Raw genomic sequence first — 26,653 nt, forward strand, 5'->3', positions numbered from 1 at the left:
ATGGATCAAGGCAGTTAATGAGTTCTACATTTCTTGACTTCTGATAAGCATTTGTTTCGGTATAACAAACAGTATTAATAAACTATGATAATTTCGGAGTTCTTTTGAGTCAGTCTCATGACTGGTTTGATGCCACCCTGCATGAAGTCCTCTCCTGTGTCAAACTCTTCCTATCAGAGTAGCACTAGTAACCTATAACCTCAATTGTTTGCTGGATGTTTTCCAATATCTGTCTTCCTCTACAGTTTTTACCCTTGGATGATAATTTTAGAGTATTAAACAAAATTTGTCCGCATTGAGTATTACTTTGTAGGGAGGACACTGCATGTTACCTTGGATGAGTCGTCATAGACTGAAGTGGATGTGATATCAGGTGTGCCCCTGGGAAGTACGTTGCGACCCTTGCTGTTAATGTTCTATGTTAATGATTAGGCAGAAAATGTTAATAGTAACCAGACATTTTGCAGATAGCACAAGTTGTCTGCAAAGAGTTACAAAGATTGATTAACTGCTTTAAATGTTCAGAAATATGAAGTAGTGCATTTCACAGAATGGAGAAAAGTAGTAGTCCAGTGCCACAATCTTAAGAAATTAGGTGAATAGCTAGGTTGTGGAAGAGGAATGCTTTTTGAGGCCAAAAATTCCATATGGAGGTGGTTGTGCAACTTCGGGCATTTTCATGATGCAGCATCCAATACAACGTCTAGTCTCACTCGGTTCACCTTTTTCTGACCATTTAAAGAACATATTTCTGAAACACATGGTTGACAGTATGTCCTGGAGGAACTATCTCACAACAGCGCAAACGCCTCCCCCCTTTCTCCACCCCTTTCTCCCTCACGGATTACGCAGAACTTGATGGCATAACATTACTCTGTATTTGACTATTCCATTTTGGTATCACACAACAAAAACACAGATTCACCAATGCACCCTTCAGAAATCGCGTGATGGCTGTGCGGAGCTGAAATTTGGACGGAGTATCTGGAAGGGATGAACACACCAGTTAACACAAGTAGAAGGCAGCATTGTCAGATCGCTCACAGTGTTGTCAGTCTCATTACTTTCCTCACACGTCGCCTGTTTATCTGTGCAAGCCATGTTAGCATAGCTTCTGCTATTACAAGCCACTACAAACATTTGCCTTTTTTTAAGTTCGGTTTCTTAGTGTCACATGAAATTTTAGGGTATTACGCAATACAAATAGCATAATAATATTTAATTTATTGCTAGTGAAATGAGTACTACAAGCAGTTTAATTCATAAGTGTTTCCCTGTAGGTTCATTAAAAAATGTTTTCTCATTGTACCGTGAACATTTTCAAGAGGTCATGATTTTAACTAAAAAGGTAATGGAAAGGTCATGAAGTCGTCATGTATTTGATCCTCTGAAAATCAGTATAAATGCTGCTTTAATTTGACTGGGTGGGGAACCCAAACACTCCAGCAGTACTCAAGAATGGTTTGCATAAGTGTTTTATGTGCAGTCTCCTTGTAGATGAGCTACACTTCCCTGCAGCTCTCCCAGTAAACTGAATTCGGCCTTTCATGTGCCTTACTACTGTCCTTACATACTCGTTCAATTTCATATCGCTTAGCAATATTGTGTGAGGATACTTAACCAAAGCGACTGTGTCGAGCAGCACTCCATTGATACTGTTTTCAAACATCGTAGGATTGTTTCTCCTGCCCATCTGCATTAACTTAAATTTTTACACATTTAGAGCAAGCTGCCATTTATCACATAAACTGGAAATATTGCCTGTGTAATCTGCATATTGCCCTTGATCCACAGATCGCAGTATATCATGTGAGAAAAGGACAAGCAGAGTTTTGCACAAGCAATGCGTTCTAAAACAGTGCTGATTAGTTGATAACAGCTTCTCAGTCTTGGGGAAGGTTGAATATAATAAACTCGGGATATGTTAAAGAATTCTAGAGAAAACTAATGTTAAGGGTATTGGATTCCCTTCTTTTACTGTTCTTTTAGACGGTAGTCATCTGCACTGTTTTCATGTTTTTTGGTACTTTTTGCTGGACAAGATTCACGATAAATCAAAGCTAAGTAAGGGGCCAATGCCATGGAGACTTCCACTGAAACAGAATTGGGATTTCATCTGTACCTGGCGCCTTATGTCTGTTCACCTCTTTCAGTTGCTTCCAACACCAGGGAAGCTTGTTTATATGTCAGTCATTTGGGATTCTGTGTGATGGTCAAGCGTTGGTACTCCTGTAAGACTACGAAAGCAGTCATTGATAACAGGCCATCAGGTTAAACCTGAGGCAGTTGCTCGAGTTGTGTTCAAGGTAACCCCACCTGAGGCAACACTGTGTAATCAGTCCCACACCCTCTTGTCCCTCCATTTCTCTGAGGCAAAGTGACCGCATTAAAGGGTCTCCCTCCCTCCCGATTTTATTGCTAGAGCTATACCACAGGCTTCATCATTCGAGGACCATCAGCAGCTGACTTTTCCTACTTAAAAATGGTAGCCAAAATTACCATAATTAATCATCCAAAATGGCAACCTACAAGTTAATTAATGCAGTTAATAGCATAGTATTGTGCATTACCTGTAGGCAGGCCACGTCCTGTTTCTGTTTACATTTCAGCCAATTTTTCAAAAAAAAAAAAAAAAAAAAAATTGCTGCAAGGAACTTACCCGCATTATTATCGTGTGATGTCTTTAACATGTAAAAGATATTACTTAAGCACTCCACCTCTCATCACTATTTAAGTTTTTGACCAATTTCCCTCCAAATGTCCATGTTTCCATTCTAAGGTACATGTAAATAGGTGATTTTTAAATGTTTAGTAATACTGCAGTGCAGTATTTAACAACAAAACCACTCCTATTTGTATCTTCTGCAAGCACACTGAAGTACGACCACATTATGCTATTGACAATTTTGTCACTTCTCCTTCAGTATTCCAAAGACCAAAAGTGAATGAGACTGATCAGTTACCACAGTGCAGTATTTAAACAAATTACATCGATACCACACATGAAACGGCTAGTAAGGTGTGATATTTTAACAAATAGACCCATATTCCAAGTTAAACAACTGCCACAATGCATTATTTAACAACAAATACGTTCTTGATTAGTAGTAAGTCTACATTAACCCTACATTCCTTATCAGACTTCTAAATAACTACAGATAACTCAGAGTACATACACTTTCAGTACACCACTAAATGTACAGTGCAAGAAACTACTGCCCTCAGTATTAGAAAAGTCATACTCTATATATATATATATATATATATATATATATATATATATATATATATATATATATATATATATTTTAATGCAAAGTGGAAGTGGAGACCTGTGTGTAATCTTCTCCACTCTGTTCATAGCTCAGTTAACATGTTGCTCGTGGTTGCCAGACGTAGGGAAACGCCTTGCCCCATTTTGAAGGTGGGAGAAGTATTGCCATGCCTATGTCTGTAACAGAACTAGGCATTCCTTGCCTGCCAGCAGCAGCTACGGCCTTACAAACAAAGTGAACAAACCGTATCCGCTCGTTTGTGAAGCAGTCAGTGGGCACAGAATGCAACCAGTCTCACCAAGATTAAAATGTTGGTCACAAGTTCATTGAAATCTCTAGAATAGTTCCAGTAATGAGTGTCACTAAAATCATTACATCAATCAGTGTATTATTCCTTAGTCATTTTCTGAAAAACTCGTCCAATAACTACAAAACTGATGGATCCTATGATTTCCCTATGAAGGGAAAAACTGATATAGATTGTTATTGGTCGTTTAATGTGAGTTAATAAACCATGCAAGACTTCATGACCAACATAAGTGAAACATGGTTTCTATATTATGTTATATAGTATTAGTTTTTCTTTCTGCTGCAGTATATTTCATTCAACAACAGAATCAATATTTTTATCCCATTATCTTTGGAAACAGCAAAAACTACAGGTATATACAGTTTAAGTATTGCGAAAGAAAAGCAATCCAGTACAATCCAGTAAGGTCAACATTTCAATTACTTGTAGCAGAAGTGTGGCAAATCAGCATTTATTCTACTGGAACAATAGCCCAGCAGTACCTATAATAATCTATACTAAACCATGTTGCCTAACAACTTACATTAATTTCTATGGAATCGAGTTTTGACTCTGCAGCAGTGTGTCCACTGATATGAAACTTCCTGACCGATTAAAACCGTGTGCCAGGCTGAGATTTAAACTCTGAACCTTTGCAAAGGTGAGTGTATCAATCCAGCATCCAATTTTACTCTGCCACAAAGCTTTTACATTAATGTTACTTAGTGAGAAACTTACCCAGTGTAACTTTTTTACACTTCTTGAGTAAGGTTCCCAATAACACACAGTATTCCTCCTCTTCCCTAACTTTCATATACTTTTTGACTGCCAAAATTAAGTTTTCTAGATGGACCACTGTGCGGCATGTTTGGCCTTCGCTGTCTCCGCTACTACTGGGAAGGAGAGACAGACAACAATCTGTTGCAACCACATTAGTTCTTATTACTAATGTACATCTAGACTTCTGTGATAAATAGCAATCTCCGTGTAAAGTAAATTAATTCAGATTATGTAATTTTCTTGTATTTTAGCTCTGAAGATGGCTATTTATAGCAGAAATCTAGATATGAAAGTGTAATAAAAACCAATAGGATTGCGACTTATTGTTTAGTGCTTCTCCTTCCTTACAGTCTACTGTTTCTGTACACAACAGAGAATCAATGTCTGCTGCTACTATTGTGCTGCACTGCCCCACATGTAGCAAAATGTTCCACAAAGCGCACTGGAACTCGCATCGTGCTAATGAACCGCACAATACTGATCTCATCAAGGAGAGACTGTAGCACCCACTGGCTTCCAACAAAATTTAAAAATAGATGCAAACCTCTCTGAAATTTTCTTGCTTTCATTCCTCACAAAAATGTAAAGGGGGAAAAGTTCATCACTTACTATTTACTATTACTGACTCTGTCAACTAGAAAATTTGCACTCGTTATAGACGTATGCTATTGAAGGCAATTTTTGTTAAAATGTTAAATCTTGATACAGGTGCCCAAATTATAAAAAACACCACTTTCATTTTTTATGTTCTGACACATATCACCTAGGAAAATCTTTCACATCCTACACCCTGCATCAGACAGTGGAAAATGCAAACGTATCCTGCAGCATGCTGCCCCACGGGGCCCACAGCCCTTTCGAGAGTACATGGTGTGGCTTGCATGGGGCCACAAGCTATTGCAGCTTTTCTTCTCTCCCTGGCCACATCCCCTTCCCTATATCCATTTTTTCCCATCTTCCCATCCTGCACCCTCTTTCTCCCTTAGTGTTTCTCATATGACGACCCAGCTATTCCATAGGTTTCACTATTCCTATTCAGTCTTGCGCATTGTTCCTTTGCCACTGTATTCCTCTCCCCTCTCTCCCGCTAGGCCACCAATGTGTGTAGTGTGTGTGATGGGGCTGTTATGTATTCCTCTGGGTGAGCCCCCTGACAATACAAGAATCACACTTATGTGGTACCATAACTGTCCCTCCCTAGTCTCCCCTGAAAGGAGGACCAGGTGTGCTGGTTTGGGGCGAAATCCTTTCCCTTTTCCTTTTACTTTGTTTGTTCCAGGACAGATAGAGAGAATTTCACCACCACCAAACCGCTCTAATTTTTTATTTACTTACTTTTTATCATATCGAAGAGAAGTTTGGCGAAGTTGACTCACATAGTAAGATGCAATGTGGTTCTCTATTGATTAAAACCTATTCTGCCAGTCAATCAGCTTTCGTTTGTGCTTATGAGCATTTAGGAGACAACCTGGTAAGTGTTATTCCTCACCAGTCCTTTAATATGACCCAGGGCAAGAAACCTCTTCCTTCAATTTGATGAGGATCTTGGGTCTAATCTGGAATGATGCAGCGTTCATTTCATCCGTAAAGTCCAGAGGGGTCCTAAGGACTGTCGTGTTGATACAGATGCTTTCATCGTGGCGAGTGATGGACAATTCCAGAAAAAGTCAAAGTTATGGTTTACCATTGTGACATAAAGCCCTCTACCCCACATCTCATGGGCCGTTCCCACTGTCTCTGTTTCGGTCACATGTAGTTGCGAAGTGGGTTGACTCCTAGTTGCGGCTGTTGCAGCCACCCTCTCCATTTGGGAAGTCGCTGCACCCCACCTCCCACCTGCATGAGATGTTCCAGCCTGCTGCTTACTCGATTATCCAATCTATAAAAAGAAAAGGAAGAGTCATTAATTCAAGATTGTCGACTGTTTGTCCTACTCAGAAGCCTGATAGAAATTAAACTTTCTTTAACACCTACCTTTGCTTCTGTTGTGTCCTTCCCCCTCCCCCCCCCCCTTTCATTTTTCCTCTCTACCTCTGTCTTGTCTCCTTTCCTCCTCCCTGCCAGTTACCATTTCCTCACCTCATGGAACTGCTCCTCTGCGGACGGAGAAGAAACCCTGTTATCTGGCACCCACCAGGGATGACGCTCTCTCCAGGACCTTCCCTCCCCAGTGTCTCCAGGACAAGGAGCCTGTTACTTAGTCAGATTGGCTGCTCATTCTCTTTCGGATTCTGAAATTTCCGCAAATTCTCTTCCCGATCCCACCTCTTCTCACTCTCTGGAGGTCCAGTTTTATATTCATGGATACCACTTCATCCTTAACAGTGATGCACACTTACTCGGTGCGCTGACCAGTTCTGGTCCATTTGATTTCCATCTGGACTCGTGTACTACTCTTTTACAGTGGAACTGTAATGCTTACTGTCATCACCTTCCAGAACTGCTTTCTCACCTTTTTCTCTTCTCTGTAGCTTGTGTTGTATTTCAGGAATCTCTTCTTGCAGATAAAAATTCACCAACTCCTTGTTGTTTCCAAGCCTTCTGCCAGAACCGGGTCAGCCCTTCCATTGTCAGGTCCTTCATATTGCACCAGAAGCAATGGCTGTTTGGATCCATTTACACTTTGTAGTAATGATATGCAATCCTAATATCCCCCCGACCAGTGTCCTACACTTTGTGCTCTTCTCACCCTTCTTAGACATCTCCCTTCCCCCTTCCTTCTCCTTCGGGCATTTAATGCCTGTAACCCTCTGTGTGGTGGTCAGGCAGGATTGTTGAAGGCTTGACCTCTGCCTCCTAAACACTGGAGCCCTCACACACTTTAGTGTGGCACAAGGCACTTTCTTGGCCCTTGGTCTTTCCATCTGTAGCCCTGGATTCCTCCACTCTGTTCAGTGGGGGGAGGGGTTTCCTCCACCATCATGTGCCTAGATGCCCTCCCAGGTAGGCCTTTACTAATGTGGATTGGAATGTCATTTCCTCAGCTGCCTCCCAGCTGATCCAGCAGACCACGGGATTGATGAGTCCATTCAGAGATTGATTGATGCCATCCATTCAGCAGCTGCTTTGGCAATTCTTCCTTCCTTGGGTTCTCCTTCATGAAAGACTGTCCCTTCTTGGACTCCCAAAATTGCTGCAGCCATTAAAGATTGCTGGTATGCCTTCCAACACTACAAACAACATCCACCTCTTGACCATCTCCTTGCCTTTAAATAGCTTCATTGCTTGGGTCTGTTATTTTCTTAAATACCAGAAAAGGGTTTGCTGGGAACAATACGTCACTACCATAGGGCTGCATACTCCATTTTTGCAGGTGTGGGGCATAGATCAGGCGCAGTTTTGGCCACCGTCCTTCTATAGGTTTCCCAGGAATTTCCCTGAATGATGTTAGCTTCACTAACCCAAACACTGTCACTGAGCATTTTGCACTGCACGACATTTCACCCAGGCGTCAACATCAGTCCACTATCCACTCGTGTTCCACCTTCGCAGACATCTAGAATGTTCCCTGCTGCCTGGAGCCTTATAATGCCTCAAGTGGGGATACACTAGTGCCTTTGCTCTCTGACCCATTCTGGACTCGCCCTGCGGGTTCGGGGGTTGGAATAGTCCCGCGGTATTCCTGCCTGTCGTAAGAGGCGACTAAAAGGAGTCTCGAACTTTTCGGCCGTATGTGATGGTCCCCTGTTGGGATTGACCTCCATCTCTCAAAATTTTTCCGAAGAGCGAGCCGATTGGGGAAGGGCACCTTACTTGGTGCATTGTGTCCATCTAGTGATCAGACCTTTCGCCAGCTTCTTTGTCGTTGCATTGCAGTCCTGCCCGCTCTCCATCTCTTGGGCATGGATACGTTCCTGCGTGTACTTTCCACCTTGCGCTGTGCAGTGCCACTTTCTGCACTGTGCTGTGCCACTTTCTGCACTGACGGCGACCATGGACCACATGGCACCTAACATCCAGCACGGTAGCCAGTCCGTTGTGGCGGGGCCACCATGTACCCTGTTGGTTGTAGCCCCTGACAACACAGGGATCGCTCTACTGATGCCTGCGCCGTTAACTCCCCATGTATGCCAAGGAGTAGATGCCCGTCTTTCTAGGGCATCAGGACTCCCGGCAATGGCCATCCTGCCAGATGGCTATTGCTGTGGCTGGGTGGCGCCCGTGGGGAGGGCCCTTGGTCGGAGTAGGTGGCATCAGGGTGGATGACCCGCAATGAAGCGTGGTACATCATCTCTCGCTGGCGGCCAGCTGCCAGCAGTCTCTAAGCGTTCTCAAGCTCAATTTAATGCTCAGAAGTACAATCCGAAAACGTTCCCCTCTCTGGCCACGCCGTGGGAGGAGCGCAAGTCTCAGGATGGAGGTAACAGTTATTCGCCCCGATTCTTAGTTGCACGAGAGTTGATGGGGAGTGTTTTCTATCCACAAAGCCTCAGTTCTTCGTCGAGCATTTAGAGGACAAATTTGGGGAGGTGGAGGGCTTGTCCAAAATGCGCTCTGGGTCAGTACTGATACAAACGGCATCCTCTGCCCAGTCTCACAGGTTACTTGCTTCTGACAAGTTGGGAGATGTTAACGTTACCATTACACCACATAAGAGTTTAAATATGGTCCAGGGTGTTATTTTCCATAGGGACCTACTTTTGCGGTCTGATGACGAGCTGCGCGCCAACTTGGAGAGTAGAGGTGTTGATTTCCTCCGGCGCGTTCATCGGGGTCCGAGGGACAATCAGGTTGCTACTGGTGCCTTCATCTTGGCCTTCGGAGAAGGTCAAGGTGGTGGTCTACCGTTGTGACGTCAAGCCCTATATCCCTCCCCCAATGCGGTGCTTTAAGTGCTGGAAGTTCGGCCATAAGTCTTCCCGCTGCACTTCCAGTCTCACATGTCGAGATTGCGGATGCCCATCACATCCCAATACATCATGTGCCCCGCCTCCCATCTGTGTCAACTGCGGAGAGCATCATTCACCTTGCTCGCCAGACTGCAAAGTCTTTCAGAAAGAGCGCAAAATCATGGAATATAAGACTCTGGACCGGCTGACCTATACTGAGGCCAAAAGGAAATATGGCAGACTACATCCTGTGCGAATGACGTCTTCTTACGCAGCTGCTACAACTACTATGCTAACCCCATCAGTTTCAAGACTTACAGCCAGATCGATGAGCAGTACAACTACTCCTGCCGCCTTGTCCGTGGGGGGGCTCTACCCAACCGGTTGCTCCTGCACCACCTACCTCAAGAGCAACATCCTCCCACCCATCGGGGACGTCCGTCCCCACTTCTCAGCCACGATGCCTTACAGGAGAATATGTCGCTGTTCTAAACACAGTCTATAAAATGATTGAGAACATAAAGTTCACCACAACAGCTGGAGAAAAGAAGAATCGCATTCCAGTGAAGATTGTTGCTGCTACTGCACTTGTCGACAGACCTTTTGTTTTCTGTGGTTGTAGACTTAATTTTAGTATTGATATTAATGATACTTTCTCACACGGTAATGGTTGGCTCACCGTAGCCATTGTACGTGGAGGTACTGGAGTTCCTAATGTACGTGGACTTGAAAGTTTTGTTGATAGAGACATTATTGCCTATCACACCTACCATATGGCAGAACTTGCAAATAAAGACTTTGGTAAATCTGCCTATATGTCTACTTCTGCATTGTCTTTGTATACTCGTAATAAGAGGAAAATATCTGTAAATGAGTCTGTATTTATTTGGGTTAAAGGTAAAGGAGTATGTGAGTATGTAAAGTTTGTTGGTGACTGTACTTTCTATTTTCACAAATAAATTGATTTGTATGCAAACTGATCTGTAGTGTCAGCCATTAACCGGACATAGGTACATCTAGAACCGGGGGGGCTCAAGGATGCAACAGTTTTGTTCCATGACGTCACTTCTTCGGCTGCTCTCGCCCGTAAGCGTTCCCTTGGGACTCTCCCTTCCCAGGCTTCCACCAGCGGGAAGGCTGACACCCGACAGTGGCATAAGTCCCCACCAGTGGCTGGTCGTAGGGCTTTGCGGTCCTCCTCCGTCCCGGAGACTGATTCGGTGAGGCGTTCCCAGCCGGTGAAACCCAAGGTTCAGCAAGAGAAGTCCAAGCCCAAGACCTCTAAGGCCAAAGAACTTGTGGTGGCACCGACCCCACTGCACCCTTCGAGCTCTGCGTCAGAGGATGAGGTCGAGATTATGGTGTCCGCTCAGGACCTTGATCTCGCCGGTCCCTCCGACGCCATGGATGTCACTCGCACGGGTACTGAATCAGTGGCAGTGAGTGAACAAGCAGCGTAAATTGCCTTCCCAATCCCTTCACGCCTTTCTCAGCCGTGGACAATATCATCCTCCAGTGGAGCTGCAGCGGTTTCTTCCACAATCTAGCTGAGCTCCGCCAACTTATCAGACTTCACCCTTTCTTCTGTATTGCTCTTCAGGAAACTTGGTTTCCAGCAATGCGAACCCCCGCCCTCCATGGCTATCAGGGTTATTATAAGAACCGGGCAGCTTATGAAAGGGTGTCTGGTGGCGTCTGCATAGATGTCCTTAACTCTCTTCACAGCGAGTCTATCCCTCTACAAACATCTTTAGAGGCTGTCGCTGTTCGGGTGTGGACGCCACAGGCTGTTACCATCTGCAGTCTTTACCTTCCACCGGATGGTGATGTCGCGCAGCATGTCCTGGCTGCGCTGATAGCCCAATTGCCGCCACCTTTCTTGTTACTGGGCGACTTCAATGCCCATAACCCTCTGTGGGGTGGGTCGGTGGCAACAGGTCGAGGCGCCACCGTTGAGCATTTATTGGCGCAGCTCAATCTTTCCATTTTAAATGACGGTGCCTTCACACACTTCAGTGTGGCACGTGGCACATACTCCGCCATTGACCTTTCGATCTGCAGCCCTAGCCTAGTCCAATGGAGAGTGCATGACGACCTATGTGGTGGTGACCACTTTCCGATCTTTCTGTCACTGCCACAGCGTCACTCTTCTGGGCGCACTAACAGACGGGCTGTGAATAAGGCTGACTGGGACTTGTTCTCCTCCACTGCCGCTATTGAGCCTCTCTCTAATGATGACATTGATGCGGTGGTTCAATCGGTCACCACCGTCGTTGTTACTGCCGCAGAATCTTCAATTCCCCGTTCTTCTGGGTCCCCTCGGAGGAGGACTGTGTCTTGGTGGTCGCCTGAGATCGCTGAGGCGATTAAAGATCGCCAGCGGACGCTACAGCGTCACAAGCGACATCCCTGCATTGAACACCTCATCACCTTCAAACAGCTGCGTGCGCGGGCCCGCCACCTTATCCGCCAAAGCAAGCAGGAGTGCTGGGAGCGGTATGTGTCCACCATTGGCCTCCATGTCTCTCCATCGCAGGTGTGGGCCAAAATCCAACGCCTCTATGGCTATCGGACCTCTGTCAGTGTCCCTGCGCTCTCACTGAATGGAGCAGTTTGTACAGACTCCGACAAAATTGCCAACAGCTTGGCAGAGCATTTTGCTCTGAGTTCCGCTTCTTCCAAGTACCCACTGGCCTTCCGCTCCATTAAAGAGCGGATGGAATGTCGGAGCCTTCCTTTTCGAACCCACCATCCGGAATCCTACAATGTTCCATTCAGTGAGTAGGAATTTCACAGTTCCCTCGCCGCTTGTCCTGATACCGCTCCTGGGCCAGATAGCATCCACTGTCAGATGCTGAAACACCTTTCAGTGGACTGCCACGATGGCTCCTCGACCCTTACAACCGTATTTGAGTCGAGGGTGAGTTTCCGTCGCAATGGCGGGAAAGTATTGTTATCCCCATTCTGAAACCAGGCAAGAACCCATTGGAGGTAGACAGCTACCGTCCCATTAGCCTCACCAATGCTCTTTGCAAGTTGCTTGAACGGATGGTGAGCAGGCGGTTGAACTGGGTACTGGAGTCTCGGGGCCTTCTGGCTCCGTCTCAGGGTGGGTTCCGTAAAGGCCACTCCGCCGCCTACAATCTGGTGAGCCTGGAGTCGGCCATCCATACTGCCTTTGCCCGCCGTCAGCACCTGGTCACTGTCTTTTTCGACATGCGGAAGGCGTACGATACAACATGGCGTCATCACGTCCTTTCTATGCTTCATGGATGGGGTCTTCGGGGCGCTGTGCCGATCTTTATCCACAATTTTCTGTCGCATCGAACCTTCCGCGTGCAAGTCACGGCCTCATATAGTTCCTCCCAAGTCCAGGAGAACGGTGTGCCACAGGGTTCTGTTTTAAGTGTCTGCCTGTTTTTAATAGTCATTAATGGGCTTGCTGCGGCGGTGGGAACGTCTGTCTCAGTGTCCTTGTATGCTGACGACTTCTGCCTTTACTACAGCTCTATTGGCGTTGCAGCTGCTGAACATCAGCTACAGGGCGCTATCCGCAATGCGCAGTCTTGGGCTGTAGCACATGGGTTCCAGTTTTCGGCAGCCAAGACCTGCGTTATGTATTTCTGTCGGTGACGCACTGTCCACCCGGAGCTGCGGCTTTATCTTGATGGCGAACTCCTTGCTGTGATGGAGTCACATAGCTTTTTGGGGGTGGTCTTTGATGCTCGGTTGACTTCGCTGCCTCATATTTGGCAACTTAAACAGATGTGTTGGCGGCATCTAAATGCTCTGCGATGCTTGAGCCACACCCGCTGGGGCGCCGACCGATCTACCCTGTTACGGCTCTACGAGGCGTTAATCCAGTCTCATCTGGATTATGGCTCAGCAACCCCATCTGCATTGCGGGTGCTGGACCCAATCCTCCACAGCGGGATACGCCTTGCCACTGGTGCTTTCCGTACCAGCCCTGTGGACAGTATACTAGTGGAGGCAGGTGTCCCACCACTGCGGTTACGGCGCCAACGTTTGCTGGCCGCGTATGCTGGCCATGTTTTCAGCTTGCCCGGGCATCCTAACTATCGGCTCCTATTCCCACAGTTGCACGTCCATCTTCCAGAACGTCGGCCCAGAGCTGGATGTACGATCGCGGTCCGCGTCCGAGAGCTTCTCTCCGGGCTTGGGGCCTTACCTCTTTCGCCTCCTTTCCGGGCACCTCTGCGTACACCCCCGTGGTGTGTGCCTCGTCCTCGCCTTCAGCTGGAATTGGCACAGGGCCCAAAGGACTCAGTCCCTCCCGAAGCCTTCTGCCGCCGCTTTTATTCCATCCTGGCCACATATCAGGGTTTCGGCGTTGTATACACTGATGGTTCGATGGTTGCTGGTTGTGTCGGTTATGCGCTAGCTCTAGGGGAGCATTCCGAACAACGTTCCTTATCGGCCGGCTGCAGCACTCACACTGCTGAGCTGGTCGCCATCTTTCGAGCCCTAGAGTATCCGCTCCTGCTCAGGTGAGTCCTTCCTTATCTGTAGCGATTCCCTGAGCGGTTTACGAGCTCTTGACTAGTGTTTCCCTCATTCTCATTTGGTGATGTCTATCCAGTAGTCCCTGCATACTCTTGCCCGTTGCGGCCGCTCTGTGGTCTTTCTGTGGACCCCCGGTCATGTCGGTATCCCGGGCAATGAACATGTTGACCGCCTGGCGAAAGAGGCCACCCGTAAACCATCTCTGGATGTTGGCCTCCCAGAGACTGATTTGAGGGCAGTCTGACGCCGCAAAGTTTTTGCGCTATGGAACGATGAATGGCGCGAACTGACCACGCGTAATAAACTCCGTGCTGTCAAGGAGACGACAGCTGTGTGGCGGTCATCCCTGCGAGCTACTCGCAGGGACTCAGTCGTCCTTCGCCGGCTCTGCATTGGACACTCCCGGCTGACACACAGTTATTTACTGCGCCGGGAGGACCCTCCTCTATGTCGCTGCGGGGCGGCTTTGACAGTGGCCCACATTTTGGTGGCCTGCCCCCTTTTAGCTGTGGTCAGGCAGACATTTGCACTGCCTGATATGCTCCCTGCCTTTTTAACCGATGACCCTGCTATGACTGGCTTAGTTTTACATTTTATTCGGGCAGGGGGTTTTTATCGTTTAATCTGAGTGTTTATGTCCTTTTGTGTTGATTCTGGCCTTTGGCCTACGATTTTATTCTGAGTTTTTAATGTGTTTCTCGGTGGTTGGCTTTTCCTTTTTTTGTTTCTATGGTCGGCCAACCACCATCACACTCCGTGTGATTTTAGTTCGTCTTGTCTGGTCTTTGTCTAAGTTTCTCTTGTTCTGTGTCCTCTGTGATCTATTCTGTTAATCGTCTTTATTCGCTGTGGGTGTTTTTAGTATTTGAAAAAAGGGACCGATGACCGTTGCAGTCTGGTCCCTTTAATCCCACAAACCAACCAACCAACCAACCCATTCTGGACCAGACAGGGTGCACAACCAAATACTTTAAACACTTATTGATGGCTAGTCAACATCATATACTTGCCATTTTTAACCATCTCTGGAGCGAGGAAGAATTCAATTTCCAGTGGTGAGAAAGTACTGCTGTTCCAGTTTTGATTCAGACATAGTTGTCCATCTGACGAAGTGCTTTACCCTATCAGCTTAACCAATGGCCTCTGCAAGTTAACTTGAACATTTGTTGAGTCAAAGGCTGTGTTGGATCCTTGAATCCTGTGACCTTTTTGTTAACTGACGGTGGTTTTCACTGAGGCTGGTGTACTGCAGATAATTTAGTCCACCTGAAGTCTATCTAAATGGCTTTTGCCCAGCATCAGCACCTTCTTGCAGTATTCTTTGATCTGCGTAGAGCTTATGATACCACTGCTGACTATAGTCAGGAATGCAAAAACATTTTGTGCTTTATTAATTGACTGATATACCCTCTATACATCAGGAACTGACTTGATGCCCCTCATCTTTCATGGGCAGTGCAACAGTGGCTAATGTTGTTGGTGTCCTAGCTGACAGAGTAGTGTGTTTTCAGTTCGTGTGTCTCAAGACCAGGTGGTTGAAGTAGTCTGTATGAGCTGCTTAGTGGCTGATAAAAAGTGTGAAGGCCTTAGAGTTGGCAGAGATTAGCTGCTTGTCAGATGATGATCCTATTTGACACCATAAGGGTTGTCTGTTGGCTCATAGACCAGTGGCTCTGATCAGTAGACGATGTTGCTTGCTGAGGGCCATTGTGCTCTAGCCACATATTCGCTGATGACTGACCAGGAAACGGCGATGGTCAAATGCAGGACTTAACATCAGTTGGTCTTCTGGACTAGGTGTGTTCATACTACCTCCAGCCAGGTGTTTTGATGCAGGATATGGGCTCTAACCACATACTCGACTGTGGAAACGCTTCATTGTGTTAAACTGTCTAGAAATGCAGTGAACTATTGGCAACAAATGGAGCATTGCTGGTTTGTGGTTGCTTGACGACAGCTTGTGCCAGTCTTACTGCAGTGCAGGGTCAGAACTGCAGCAGCAACTGACCTGGATATTACTTGATTGGCTGTGAAGGCCCACTTGCAGCATAGGCTGCCTTAAGTTTTCTAAACATGACAGAAGTGAAAGAAGTGAAATGGCACGGATAAAAATCCTTGACTAACTGTGAATTTTGGGTCCTTAAAGTTTCTATTTTTTTCTGCAGACATTGCATTTAAGATTATTTTAGTATATGTACTGATTACTCATGTAGATGGAAGCCAACAAAATTTTGTGGCATTTTTAGGACAAAGTTGGTGAATGAAATTTTTTGAAGCAATCTCACTGCATCAAATTTCACTCTTAGGTTTGAATATTACACATTCAGTGTTACAGTAAATGATTTATGTAGATCAAGGATAACAGAGAACCTACATGTACATCATAGCATAATTTCCATTACCATGAACAGTAACATCAGTTTCATGACTTTAAGTCTACCTTTTCTACCTGCCAGAAAGGTATGTATTAAATAAGTTGGAGGCAACTCCACAAATCCCATATTTGTAAAATTATGTAAGCAACAGGTATTGATTGATCAGGTAAAAGGTTAAGACTGCACTATAATTCATCGTGGTCCACTGCATTCAACACTTCATTCCGAAACCATTTTAAACATGAACAAGTATTTTTATTCAAAAAGGTGAATAATATTTCACTAAAAATTTTAAAGTTATGTTAGAAAAGCTGTTTAATAGTAGGACTAGTCTGTATTTCAGTAGAACTTCTCGGCTTTTTTGTGAAGTGACTTTTCTATTGCTTTAGGTCCATTGTGTGTGTGTGTGTGTGTGTGTGTGTGTGTGTGTGTGTGTGTGTGTGTGTGTGTGTGTGTGTGTGTGTGTGTGAGAGAGAGAGAGAGAGAGAGAGAGAGAGAGAGAGAGAGAGAGAGAGAGAGAGAGAGAGAGAGAGAGATTGAGATTCTGCTTGACTAATTTTCTGAAGCCCCATAGGTTCCAGTAACAATATGTACAATCTGTATGTCACCATATTCGGTTTTTTTTTTTTTTTTTTTTTTTTTTTTTTTAATGTAGTTGCATGATAGTATAAAGTTCCCATTCGAACTATGCAATGTGTACACCATAGGCAGTATCAAAGCTAACTTCTCATCCTAAAGATAAATTTAAGCCTTTTGACTTAAAAGTTAAATTCAATAATTAATTGTGGTGTGAACTCTAATCAATGCACTTGCTCAAAATAGGCAAGAACAGGGAGGGTGACACACCAGATGCTGCAGAGGGGCTGATTGATCTATAGGAGCAGGGAAATTGTGTACCAGCAACTTGACATGTCTAAAATGGTAGGGGGGGGGGGGATCTCATGGTTAATGTTAGAATTAAACAGCATCAACCATGGCAGATTGGATTGTACATGTGCAAAGACACAGTTATGAGCAACAACAACTCAGCACAGTTGTGTAGTTATTTCCATAATTTATATTCAGAAGATAAATTACAACAGTGTCAAATGATCCCTTTCTGTGATTCTAGGTATATTGAATGAAATGTCCAACTAAGTCTAAATGTTTTGGTAAACATCAATAAACAATCATAGAAGAGTGAGAATTAAGAGAGAAACATCATTTCTCTAAAGAAATAAAAAAAAATGGACATGGGATGGAAGACAAGACAGGAGCCATTCTCATCCTTTCTGCCGTTCTGGTTCTAAACTCAGTTTTTTTTGCCTACATCACAGTTCAAAAATAAACATTCAGCATGAGATGTTTGTTCATACTTTAAGTACATTTACTACTTGCACAAAGCAGAGATGTTGGCACTTAAAGATATAATAGCTCTATCCCATGTAAATTTTCCTCTTCTTTCCTTTTCAGTAAACATACAATGTTAAGATACATTTTCTTCAGAAGTGTGTGCACCTCTACAGTCGGATTGCAATCTGTCAAATACTTATTGCCATCTGTTGCTGAAGATGCTTCATCACTGAATATGATTGCACCGAAGAGTTGTATGAGTAATATGTGGTGTTCATCCACAGACGTCACAGAAGTACCTCTGCAAGGAGCTAGCCATTTTAACTACATTGTACATATATAATTTAAGAACAGTTAGATTGATACCTAGAACAACAGAGCGGAAAGTGTGTGTGACAGGTAGCAAAGTGAGCTTCAAATCCAACTTAAAACCATTTCTCATTGATAACTCCTATTCCATGGACAAATTTCTATTTAAAAACTGGCAACCTGTAAAAAGAAAAGCTAATCTTTAAATGTAGTTGCATGAGTGGGACTAAAACAATCTGTTCATTAATGTTAACACTAATTACAAATACGAATCATTCATACAATCTATGAAACACATAACTGCTTTGCTATGTCTTCCCAAATGCATAATAAAATAAAACAGTGCACAATATCTATGTTATATAGATGCATATTTTTACAGAACTATATTAGCCCTCTGTTGCTAGGGTTGCCATACGCCACAGATTTCACGGACTGTCCGCGATTTTAGGGTAAATGAAAACGTCCGGGCCGAAAAGGCAAATGTCCGTGATATTTGCTGGATTGGAAGTCAACTTCCAGTAATTTCAAAAATTGCTGTCAAAGAAACATCAATATGTTATCTCTTTGCCTTCGCATTATATAAAATCCTTTCATCTATTCAAGGTTCTGAGAAATAAGATTGGTATAAGAAAAGCTCAAATGATGACAATAGAATTTCTAGTACTGAATAATGTAATGCATATTCTTACTTTTTGTAATAAATGCTTTCTTAATGAAGCTGTCCTTCCTAAACTCTGGATCATTAATTAAATGCACATTTCCCTTAGCTTATGGGCATGAGGACTCCTTATTCCTCTTATTTCCTTCGATCGGCTACGGTGACCGTAAGTTTTGTCCTGGTTTTGGATTCCGAGATTATGGCAACCCTATCTGTTACTCGCCCTGATGACAGGTGTCATCCACTACATAAATGGTGTATTTGGACACTTTGAATAGTGTATATGAACGATTTTAAGGAGTATTTCATTTAAATCTAAATATAAGTACCGGGTGTTTATAAATGAATATTGGGGTTTTAACGCTTTATAGTATTTATTACTTTAAACTTAACAGTTATAGATGATATGTCAAATGAAAGAGCAACTCAAACAGTTGTGTTTGGCACCAGTGCGTATGCACTGGCATAGTGAGGTACGCGGTTGGTTGAACTTCACTGTACCCAAACGTTGGATAGGCCGCAAGCGGCTACAGACTGAGCTTGCTTTGCATGGCCTCCACATTCACCCGACCTAACACCATGCGATTTTTTTTCCTTTAGGGTTCTTCAAGGATTGTGTGTACGTGTCTCCGCTACCAGCAGACCCTGAATTAAGAAACCGGATTGAAGCAGCTGTTGCTACAATCACTGAAGACACACTTATCAACGTTTGGGAAGAACTCGGCTATAGACCTGATGTGTGCCGTGTTACAAGTGGGGCTCACATTGAACATTTATAAGGTTCTTGGCAAAACTGTGGGAGTTACTCTTTCATTTGACATACCGTATCATTTATAACTGTAAGTTTGGTATAATAAATATTATAAAGCATTAAAACCCTGATATTCGTTTATAAACACGCTGTATATAGGTAAGGTATGTAGTAGTTGATAAAAACATTTGGCAGTTGTTCGTAAACACCTCCAGTACCTCTGATAGCAGCCAACTGCGAACACCTCTATAAAGGACACTATCAAACGTCAGACTTCTCAACTGTGTCCTGAATCATTTTCACCCATGAATAAGTAGCAGGATACAAGTCTACTACCCTTTCAGCTATCCCACAACTTTGTCACACTCCTTCTAAAATGTCTCGGAGACATGTATGTTACAAACCAATGAAAGCTCTGAACTCTCTAATATATGTTTATTTAAAACTCCTTTCCCTAGAAAAGTTGCCACAAATTTAATTGGTATAAATATTAATACCTGTTGCAATAAGAGGTATTATCTTTCTATCCAAAAGTAACTTTGTAGCTTTGTAGTAGCACTTTGTCTTTCTTATAAGAACTTAATTTTTTTGGTCCAGGTAAATGCGCAATAATATTGAGATCTTGTTCTAACATTGGTAGGATATTTACTTTTCCTCCATTTACTATTCCATATTTTCCTAAAAGAAATATGTCCTCTTCAATAACTTATTACTGTGAGTAATATTCATCATTTTCTGCCAATTTTTGTTATGGTGCTGGATCATTCCTCATTCTCAGTCAGCAGTATCACTGTCAGGATCATCACCACTCAACTTGTGGAATTATTCCAACCTTACATCAGGAGCTCTGCTGAACTCTGTCCTAGGTTTTTCTTTTTCTTTCACAAACCAAATGCATAGAAAATATTTACTTTTAGATAAATATTCTAGGTAGCAAGCAAAATGTAATTAGTTATGACGTGCCTAAAATTAGGCACATGAAAATTAGACTGAATCTGGGGAAGCAGTAGAGTGACATACATATGCTTTGTTTCAGATTGTAGCAGTAGTGATCACGCGGTTGACCAGTGTCCTCCAAGCTATAATAATGTTTCGTAAATGATGCAACCCCGCATAATTGAAATCCAGTGCTAGCTGAAACTAACAGATGGAGAGTTAATGGAAAGGTTCTGGAAATGGTGCAAACTCAGTCAGACTAAATAGAGTGGGAAAATTATTTGTATAACGGGTGTCATCTGCACGAGCATTGGAGGGTTAATACTATGTGAACTACTTGGGTTGTATGATTTGTCTGTTGCACAAGGTACACATATTTTGCATGCCACAAAAGTAAAAATTAAACCAGTTGTGAGCAACTCCACAGGTACCATACTTGTATGATTTGCTAGGTAGCAGGTGTCAGACTTCACTATGAACACACCACTTCAGGGACGGAAACATATTCCTGGATCTTTATAATTCATCGTGGTCTATAGTATTCAGAACACCATGTTTCAGTATCTTGTTTTTCAATAACTGTTTTGAGTATTTGTTAACAAAAAGTGGAATTACCAAGGAATACCTGTCTCCATAGGTGCCAAAAGGTACCTCTGTTGTTGTATCTGTGCAGGATACATGAACTGAAAGCTATAACTGAAACTGGTGTTAAAACTTGTCTATTCACAGATAAAGCAACTGATACTTATGGACATGTACCGTACAGTGTGCCAGTAAGTAAATAAGACTTCGTTAGTGTGGGATCAATTGCTTTAGTATGTTTGCTGGTTATTTTCAACTAGTCTGCCTCATATCTAAATCTACTTTTCTAACTGCTGGAATGGAACAGCAAATTTTTTTATTTTTTATTTTTTCATTTCTGTTGCCACTTGTTTGTCTATGCAGGATTTGACTAATTTTGATCATTTTGTGTTGGTACTGCCCTCACTATTTATTTATTTTTAGCAACTATGCAATGCTCAAAGCACCAGAGTAATTTAATGAAAATGTTTCAGAACGAGCATTACGCAACAAACAAGGTGGAAGGCTCACAAATGTTCCAACAGTAAATGGACATGGGGATACACACATCCAAAGAGGATTAGAAAATATTGCTCCAAACCCAGCTAATTTAACTGCACGACAACACACTATGCAGCACCAACAATTAACAGCATTGCAGCAACAAAAGCAACAACAGCAGCAGTTAATCCAACACCAGTTACTAGTTCAACAACAACAGCAGCAGCAGCTACTGCAACAACAACAACAACAACAACAACAACAGCAGCAGCAGCAGCAGCAACAACAGCAGCAGCCTGCAACAGTTGGAAATACAGGTTCCTGTCTGCACTTGTTGGGGTTAAGGATTGTGTGTCCTCCTTTGATATGCTCCTTTTTGTGGACTGTTTGAGGATTTACTCGCATATGTATAAAGTTTTTGTATCCTCAGAACACACAAATTCCAAATGTTGAAATCTTTTGTGCAATGTGTAATTTTCACAAAGTTAGACTTGTGCTATATTCTTTAATTGAAACAGCTCCGTACACGAGTCTCTATTCCACCATTTTTAAATATCTTTATTTGGGAAAGAGGATGGGAAAGAAGAATCATGTCTTGCTGTTTCTGTCATGTGCACACTTTTTTTTGGTTGTTTTGTTGTAATATTTCTTCTGCACTTTCAAAAGAATTTGAACAAAATAACTCCAATATTCACTTCACGTTTACTGCATGTTTGACTTCAGCTGTTTTATATATTACATAGAACATTGTGCATGTTTAGTTAAACAGGAAAGTTGTGTGAGAACAAGTACTGAGTTTTGACATAATTTTGCATTTTCTTCTCAGGAGCTGGTAAATTTCGCCGTAGTAATGTTGTGAAAGAAGTTGAAAAATTAAAAAAGAACAGAGATGAAAGGAGGCAGCGTCAAGCTGAACTTAAAGAAGAGAAAGAACTACTTATGAATATGGACCCAGGGAATCCAAACTGGGAGTTCCTCGCAATGATAAGGTATTAATAAATCATAAGGAACAGTCTTTAAATCATAAATTTTGTCTAGTATTGTAGCTCTACATATTACTCAAAATGACTTTTTTTGTCATAGCCTCTTGTATTGCCGACTAAGCATATATTTGTAGCTTCATTTCTTTTCATAGAGCTTTATAATAGTAATTTGTGTAGTCATGCTTTATTTTGTTTGGCACAGCTACAACTACAGCTGGGTCATTCCATGTCAAGTGTCCCAGTTTAGAGGATGATCCCAGCTCGACCATCTTCAATTTTGATGAAATTTGTACAGGATGTACCTGAGGGCCCTACATGAACTTGTGCAAAGTTTCAGGCTCACCTGTAATCTGGTTGAGGTGCTAGAGCCATTTTTGTGAAGACCACTTTTACAGAGACCGAAAAGTCATGAAGAAATTGTCAAGTTTGGCATTCCACTCTTCCTGATGTAAAAGAGCTAGACTCTTGCTTCTGGGTATAGTGGTACAACTTTGTGTGCTCTAAACACAAATGTTGCAAGTAGAGTTCAGAAAGCAATGCATTTGGCATAATCTCAGTTCAAAGTGGCGACAAATCATGCCACGAGAAATTTGCCCCCATAATTTAACGAGGCATAAGTAGTGGAGAAAGTGCACTATGGACCTGGTCTTTTGCCAAACTACTGTGTGTCTGGGTGTTTTCGTATATCACAAATTTTGGCCTGGCTTTTGTGTTTAGTTACTGTGCTACCATCCTGTAAATTTGCTAAAAAAACATGAATTTATCAATGTACCTGTGTTCAAAGTCGTGTATCTCAAAATGGACACCTACCACATTACATTCATTAACACCATTCAACAGAGCACATTTCATTCTATTATTTTCATTTTGGTGTCTCTTTGGGTAAGATGCAAAAAATTCGCGCGCGCGAGTGTATACCCGTCCTTTTTTCCCCCTAAGGTAAGTCTTTCCGCTCCCGGGATTGGAATGACTCCTTACCCTCTCCCTTAAAACCCACATCCTTTCGTCTTTCCCTCTCCTTCCCTCTTTCCTGATGAGGCAACAGTTTGTTGCGAAAGCTTGAATTTTGTGTGTGTGTTTGTGTTTGTTTGTGTGTCTATCGACCTGCCAGCGCTTTCGTTTGGTAAGTCACCTCATCTTTGTTTTTATATATATATATATACATAGACACACACACACACACACACACACACACACACACACACACACACACACACACACACTGCAGCATTAAAACAGATCAGTTGGTGTTGAGATTTGGTTGTCAATTGGGCGCTGAAGGCTAGCTCTTGCTGCTAAACGCTTAACTGTGCTCCCAATTCTGTCACATGGTGATTTCCCTTGGCTTGTTCCGAAAAAATTCCATTGTGTAGTAATGCCAGAGTCTTTTTGATTATGGCAAAGATTTAGGAAGCTCTTAAAATTTTTGTACTGTGCACCAGAACTGTCACTAAAATAATGAATATGCTTAATTTCTTTAAAAACGCACGTAAGGGATTTGATAAAGTGCGTTAAAAACACATGCACTGCAACTGTGTCATGTCTGAGGCAATCACTGATTATGCAGTAGCTGACAATCTTCAGGTCTTCATTACCTTTGTAGTAAATGGCAAATGGATGTATTGTAGCTTGACTATTTTCCCAATGGAATCCCTGCACTGCGTCTTGGACAATAAAGGAGTAATCTTGTGTGAAATCCATTAATATAATCAGTTCTCCTGGTTTCAGACCTTCTTTAGTGAACTGCAAATGCTGGCTCTGGTGCTTTGCAATGTCGGGTTAATAGAGAGGGCCAACAGTTTTGTAACTAATTGTAATCTTCTTTTATTGGGCTATGTGCCAACATTAGTTTCACATTTTGATGTATTGTGCAGACACAAACTGAATGTGAACCAGCTGTGCCTACAGTCACACACAACTTTGGCCTTAGTTCACAAAATTTAGAAAATCCAATTTCCGGTCCATTTTTATTGCGGTAAACAACAAATATTTAAGTTGCTCAGTAATAAGTATTTTTGTTTTTTAACCTTTTCTCCCCCCCATGAACCATGGACCTTGCCGTTGGTGGGGAGGCTTGCGTGCCTCAGCGATACAGATAGCCGTACCGCAGGTGCAACCACAACGGAGGGGTATCTGTTGAGAGGCCAGACAAACGTGTGGTTCCTGAAGAGGGGCAGCAGCCTTTTCAGTAGTTGCAAGGGCAACAGTCTGGATGATTGACTGAGCTGGCCTTGTAACAATAACCAAAACGGCATTGCCGTGCCGGTACTGCGAACGGCTGAAAGCAAGGGGAAACTACAGCCGTAATTTTTCCCGAGGGCATGCAGCTTTACTGTATGATTACATGATGATGGCGTCCTCTTGGGTAAAATATTCCGGAGGTAAAATAGTCCCCCATTCGGATCTCCGGGCGGGGACTACTCAAGAGGATGTTGTTATCAGGAGAAAGAAAACTGGCGTTCTACGGATCGGAGCGTGGAATGTCAGATCCTTTAATCGGGCAGGTAGGTTAGAAAATTTAAAAAGGGAAATGGATAGGTTGAAGTTGGATATAGTGGGAATTAGTGAAGTTCGGTGGCAGGAGGAACAAGACTTCTGGTCAGGTGACTACAGGGTTATAAACACAAAATCAAATAGGGGTAATGCAGGAGTAGGTTTAATAATGAATAGGAAAATAGGAATGCGGGTAAGCTACTACAAACAGCATAGTGAACACATTATTGTGGCCAAGATAGATACGAAGCCCACACCTACTACAGTAGTACAAGTTTATATGCCAACTAGCTCTGCAGATGACGAAGAAATTGAAGAAATGTATGATGAAATAAAAGAAATTATTCAGATTGTGAAGGGAGACGAAAATTTAATAGTCATGGGTGACTGGAATTCGAGTGTAGGAAAAGGGAGAGAAGGAAACATAGTAGGTGAATATGGATTGGGGGACAGAAATGAAAGAGGAAGCCGCCTGGTAGAATTTTGCACAGAGCATAACATAATCATAACTAACACTTGGTTTAAGAATCATGAAAGAAGGTTGTATACATGGAAGAACCCTGGAGATACTAAAAGGTATCAGATAGATTATATAATGGTAAGATAGAGATTTAGGAACCAGGTTTTAAATTGTAAGACATTTCCAGGGGCAGATGTGGACTCTGACCACAGTCTATTGGTTATGACCTGTAGACTAAAGCTGAAGAAACTGCAAAAAGGTGGGAATTTAAGGAGATGGGACCTGGATAAACTAAAAGAACCAGAGGTTGTACAGAGATTCAGGGAGAGCATAAGGGAGCAATTGACAGGAATGGGGGAAATAAATACAGTAGAAGAAGAATGGGTAGCTTTGAGGGATGAAGTAGTGAAGGCAGCAGAGGATCAAGTAGGTAAAAAGACGAGGGCTAGTAGAAATCCTTGGGTAACAGAAGAAATATTGAATTTAATTGATGAAAGGAGAAAATATAAAAATGCAGTAAGTGAAACGGGCAAAAAGAAATACAAACGTCTCAAAAATGAGATCGACAGGAAGTGCAAAATGGCTAAGCAGGGATGGCTAGAGGACAAATGTAAGGATGTAGAGGCCTATCTCACTAGGGGTAAGATAGATACCGCCTACAGGAAAATTAAAGAGATCTTTGGAGATAAGAGAACGACTTGTATGAATATCAAGAGCTCAGATGGAAACCCAGTTCTAAGCAAAGAAGGGAAAGCAGAAAGGTGGAAGGAGTATATAGAGGGTCTATACAAGGGCGATGTACTTGAGGACAATATTATGGAAATGGAAGAGGATGTAGATGAAGATGAAATGGGAGATATGATACTGCGTGAAGAGTTTGACAGAGCACTGAGAGACCTGAGTTGAAACAAAGCCCCCGGAGTAGACAATATTCCATTGGAACTACTGACGGCCGAGGGAGAGCCAGTCCTGACAAAACTGTACCATCTGGTGAGGAAGATGTATGAGACAGGCGAAATACCCTCAGACTTCAAGAAGAATATAATAATTCCAATCCCAAAGAAAGCGGGTGTTGACAGATGTGAAAATTACCGAACTATCAGCTTAATAAGTCACAGCTGCAAAATACTAACACGAATTCTTTACAGACGAATGGAAAAACTAGTAGAAGCCAACCTCGGGGAAGATCAGTTTGGATTCCGTAGAAACACTGGAACACGTGAGGCAATACTGACCTTACGACTTATCTTGGAAGAAAGATTAAGGAAAGGCAAACCTACGTTTCTAGCATTTGTAGACTTAGAGAAAGCTTTTGACAATGTTGACTGGAATACTCTCTTTCACATTCTAAAGGTGGCAGGGGTAAAATACAGGGAGCGAAAGGCTATTTACAATTTGTACAGAAACCAGATGGCAGTTATAAGAGTCGAGGGACATGAAAGGGAAGCAGTGGTTGGGAAGGGAGTAAGACAGGGTTGTAGCCTCTCCCCGATGTTGTTCAATCTGTATATTGAGCAAGCAGTAAAGGAAACAAAAGAAAAATTCAGAGTAGGTATTAAAATTCATGGAGAAGAAATAAAAACTTTGAGGTTCG

The 26,653-nt window shown here is 43.0% G+C and overlaps 1 protein-coding gene across 2 annotated transcripts in view; it reads left to right on the forward strand.

Moving 5' to 3' along the window:
- Window positions 1-26,653, forward strand: part of LOC124794712 (kinesin-like protein Klp10A) — a 332,986-nt gene that overhangs the window by 261,367 nt on the left and 44,966 nt on the right. For both annotated transcript variants that reach the window (XM_047258294.1, XM_047258293.1), the window contains exons 5-6: window positions 21,117-21,440; window positions 21,950-22,112. In XM_047258294.1, the coding sequence (XP_047114250.1) occupies window positions 21,117-21,440; window positions 21,950-22,112 (487 nt within the window). The remainder of the gene's footprint in view (window positions 1-21,116; window positions 21,441-21,949; window positions 22,113-26,653) is intronic.

Source organism: Schistocerca piceifrons, chromosome 4 (genome assembly GCF_021461385.2).
Source record: "Schistocerca piceifrons isolate TAMUIC-IGC-003096 chromosome 4, iqSchPice1.1, whole genome shotgun sequence".
Classification (NCBI taxonomy): domain Eukaryota; kingdom Metazoa; phylum Arthropoda; class Insecta; order Orthoptera; family Acrididae; genus Schistocerca; species Schistocerca piceifrons.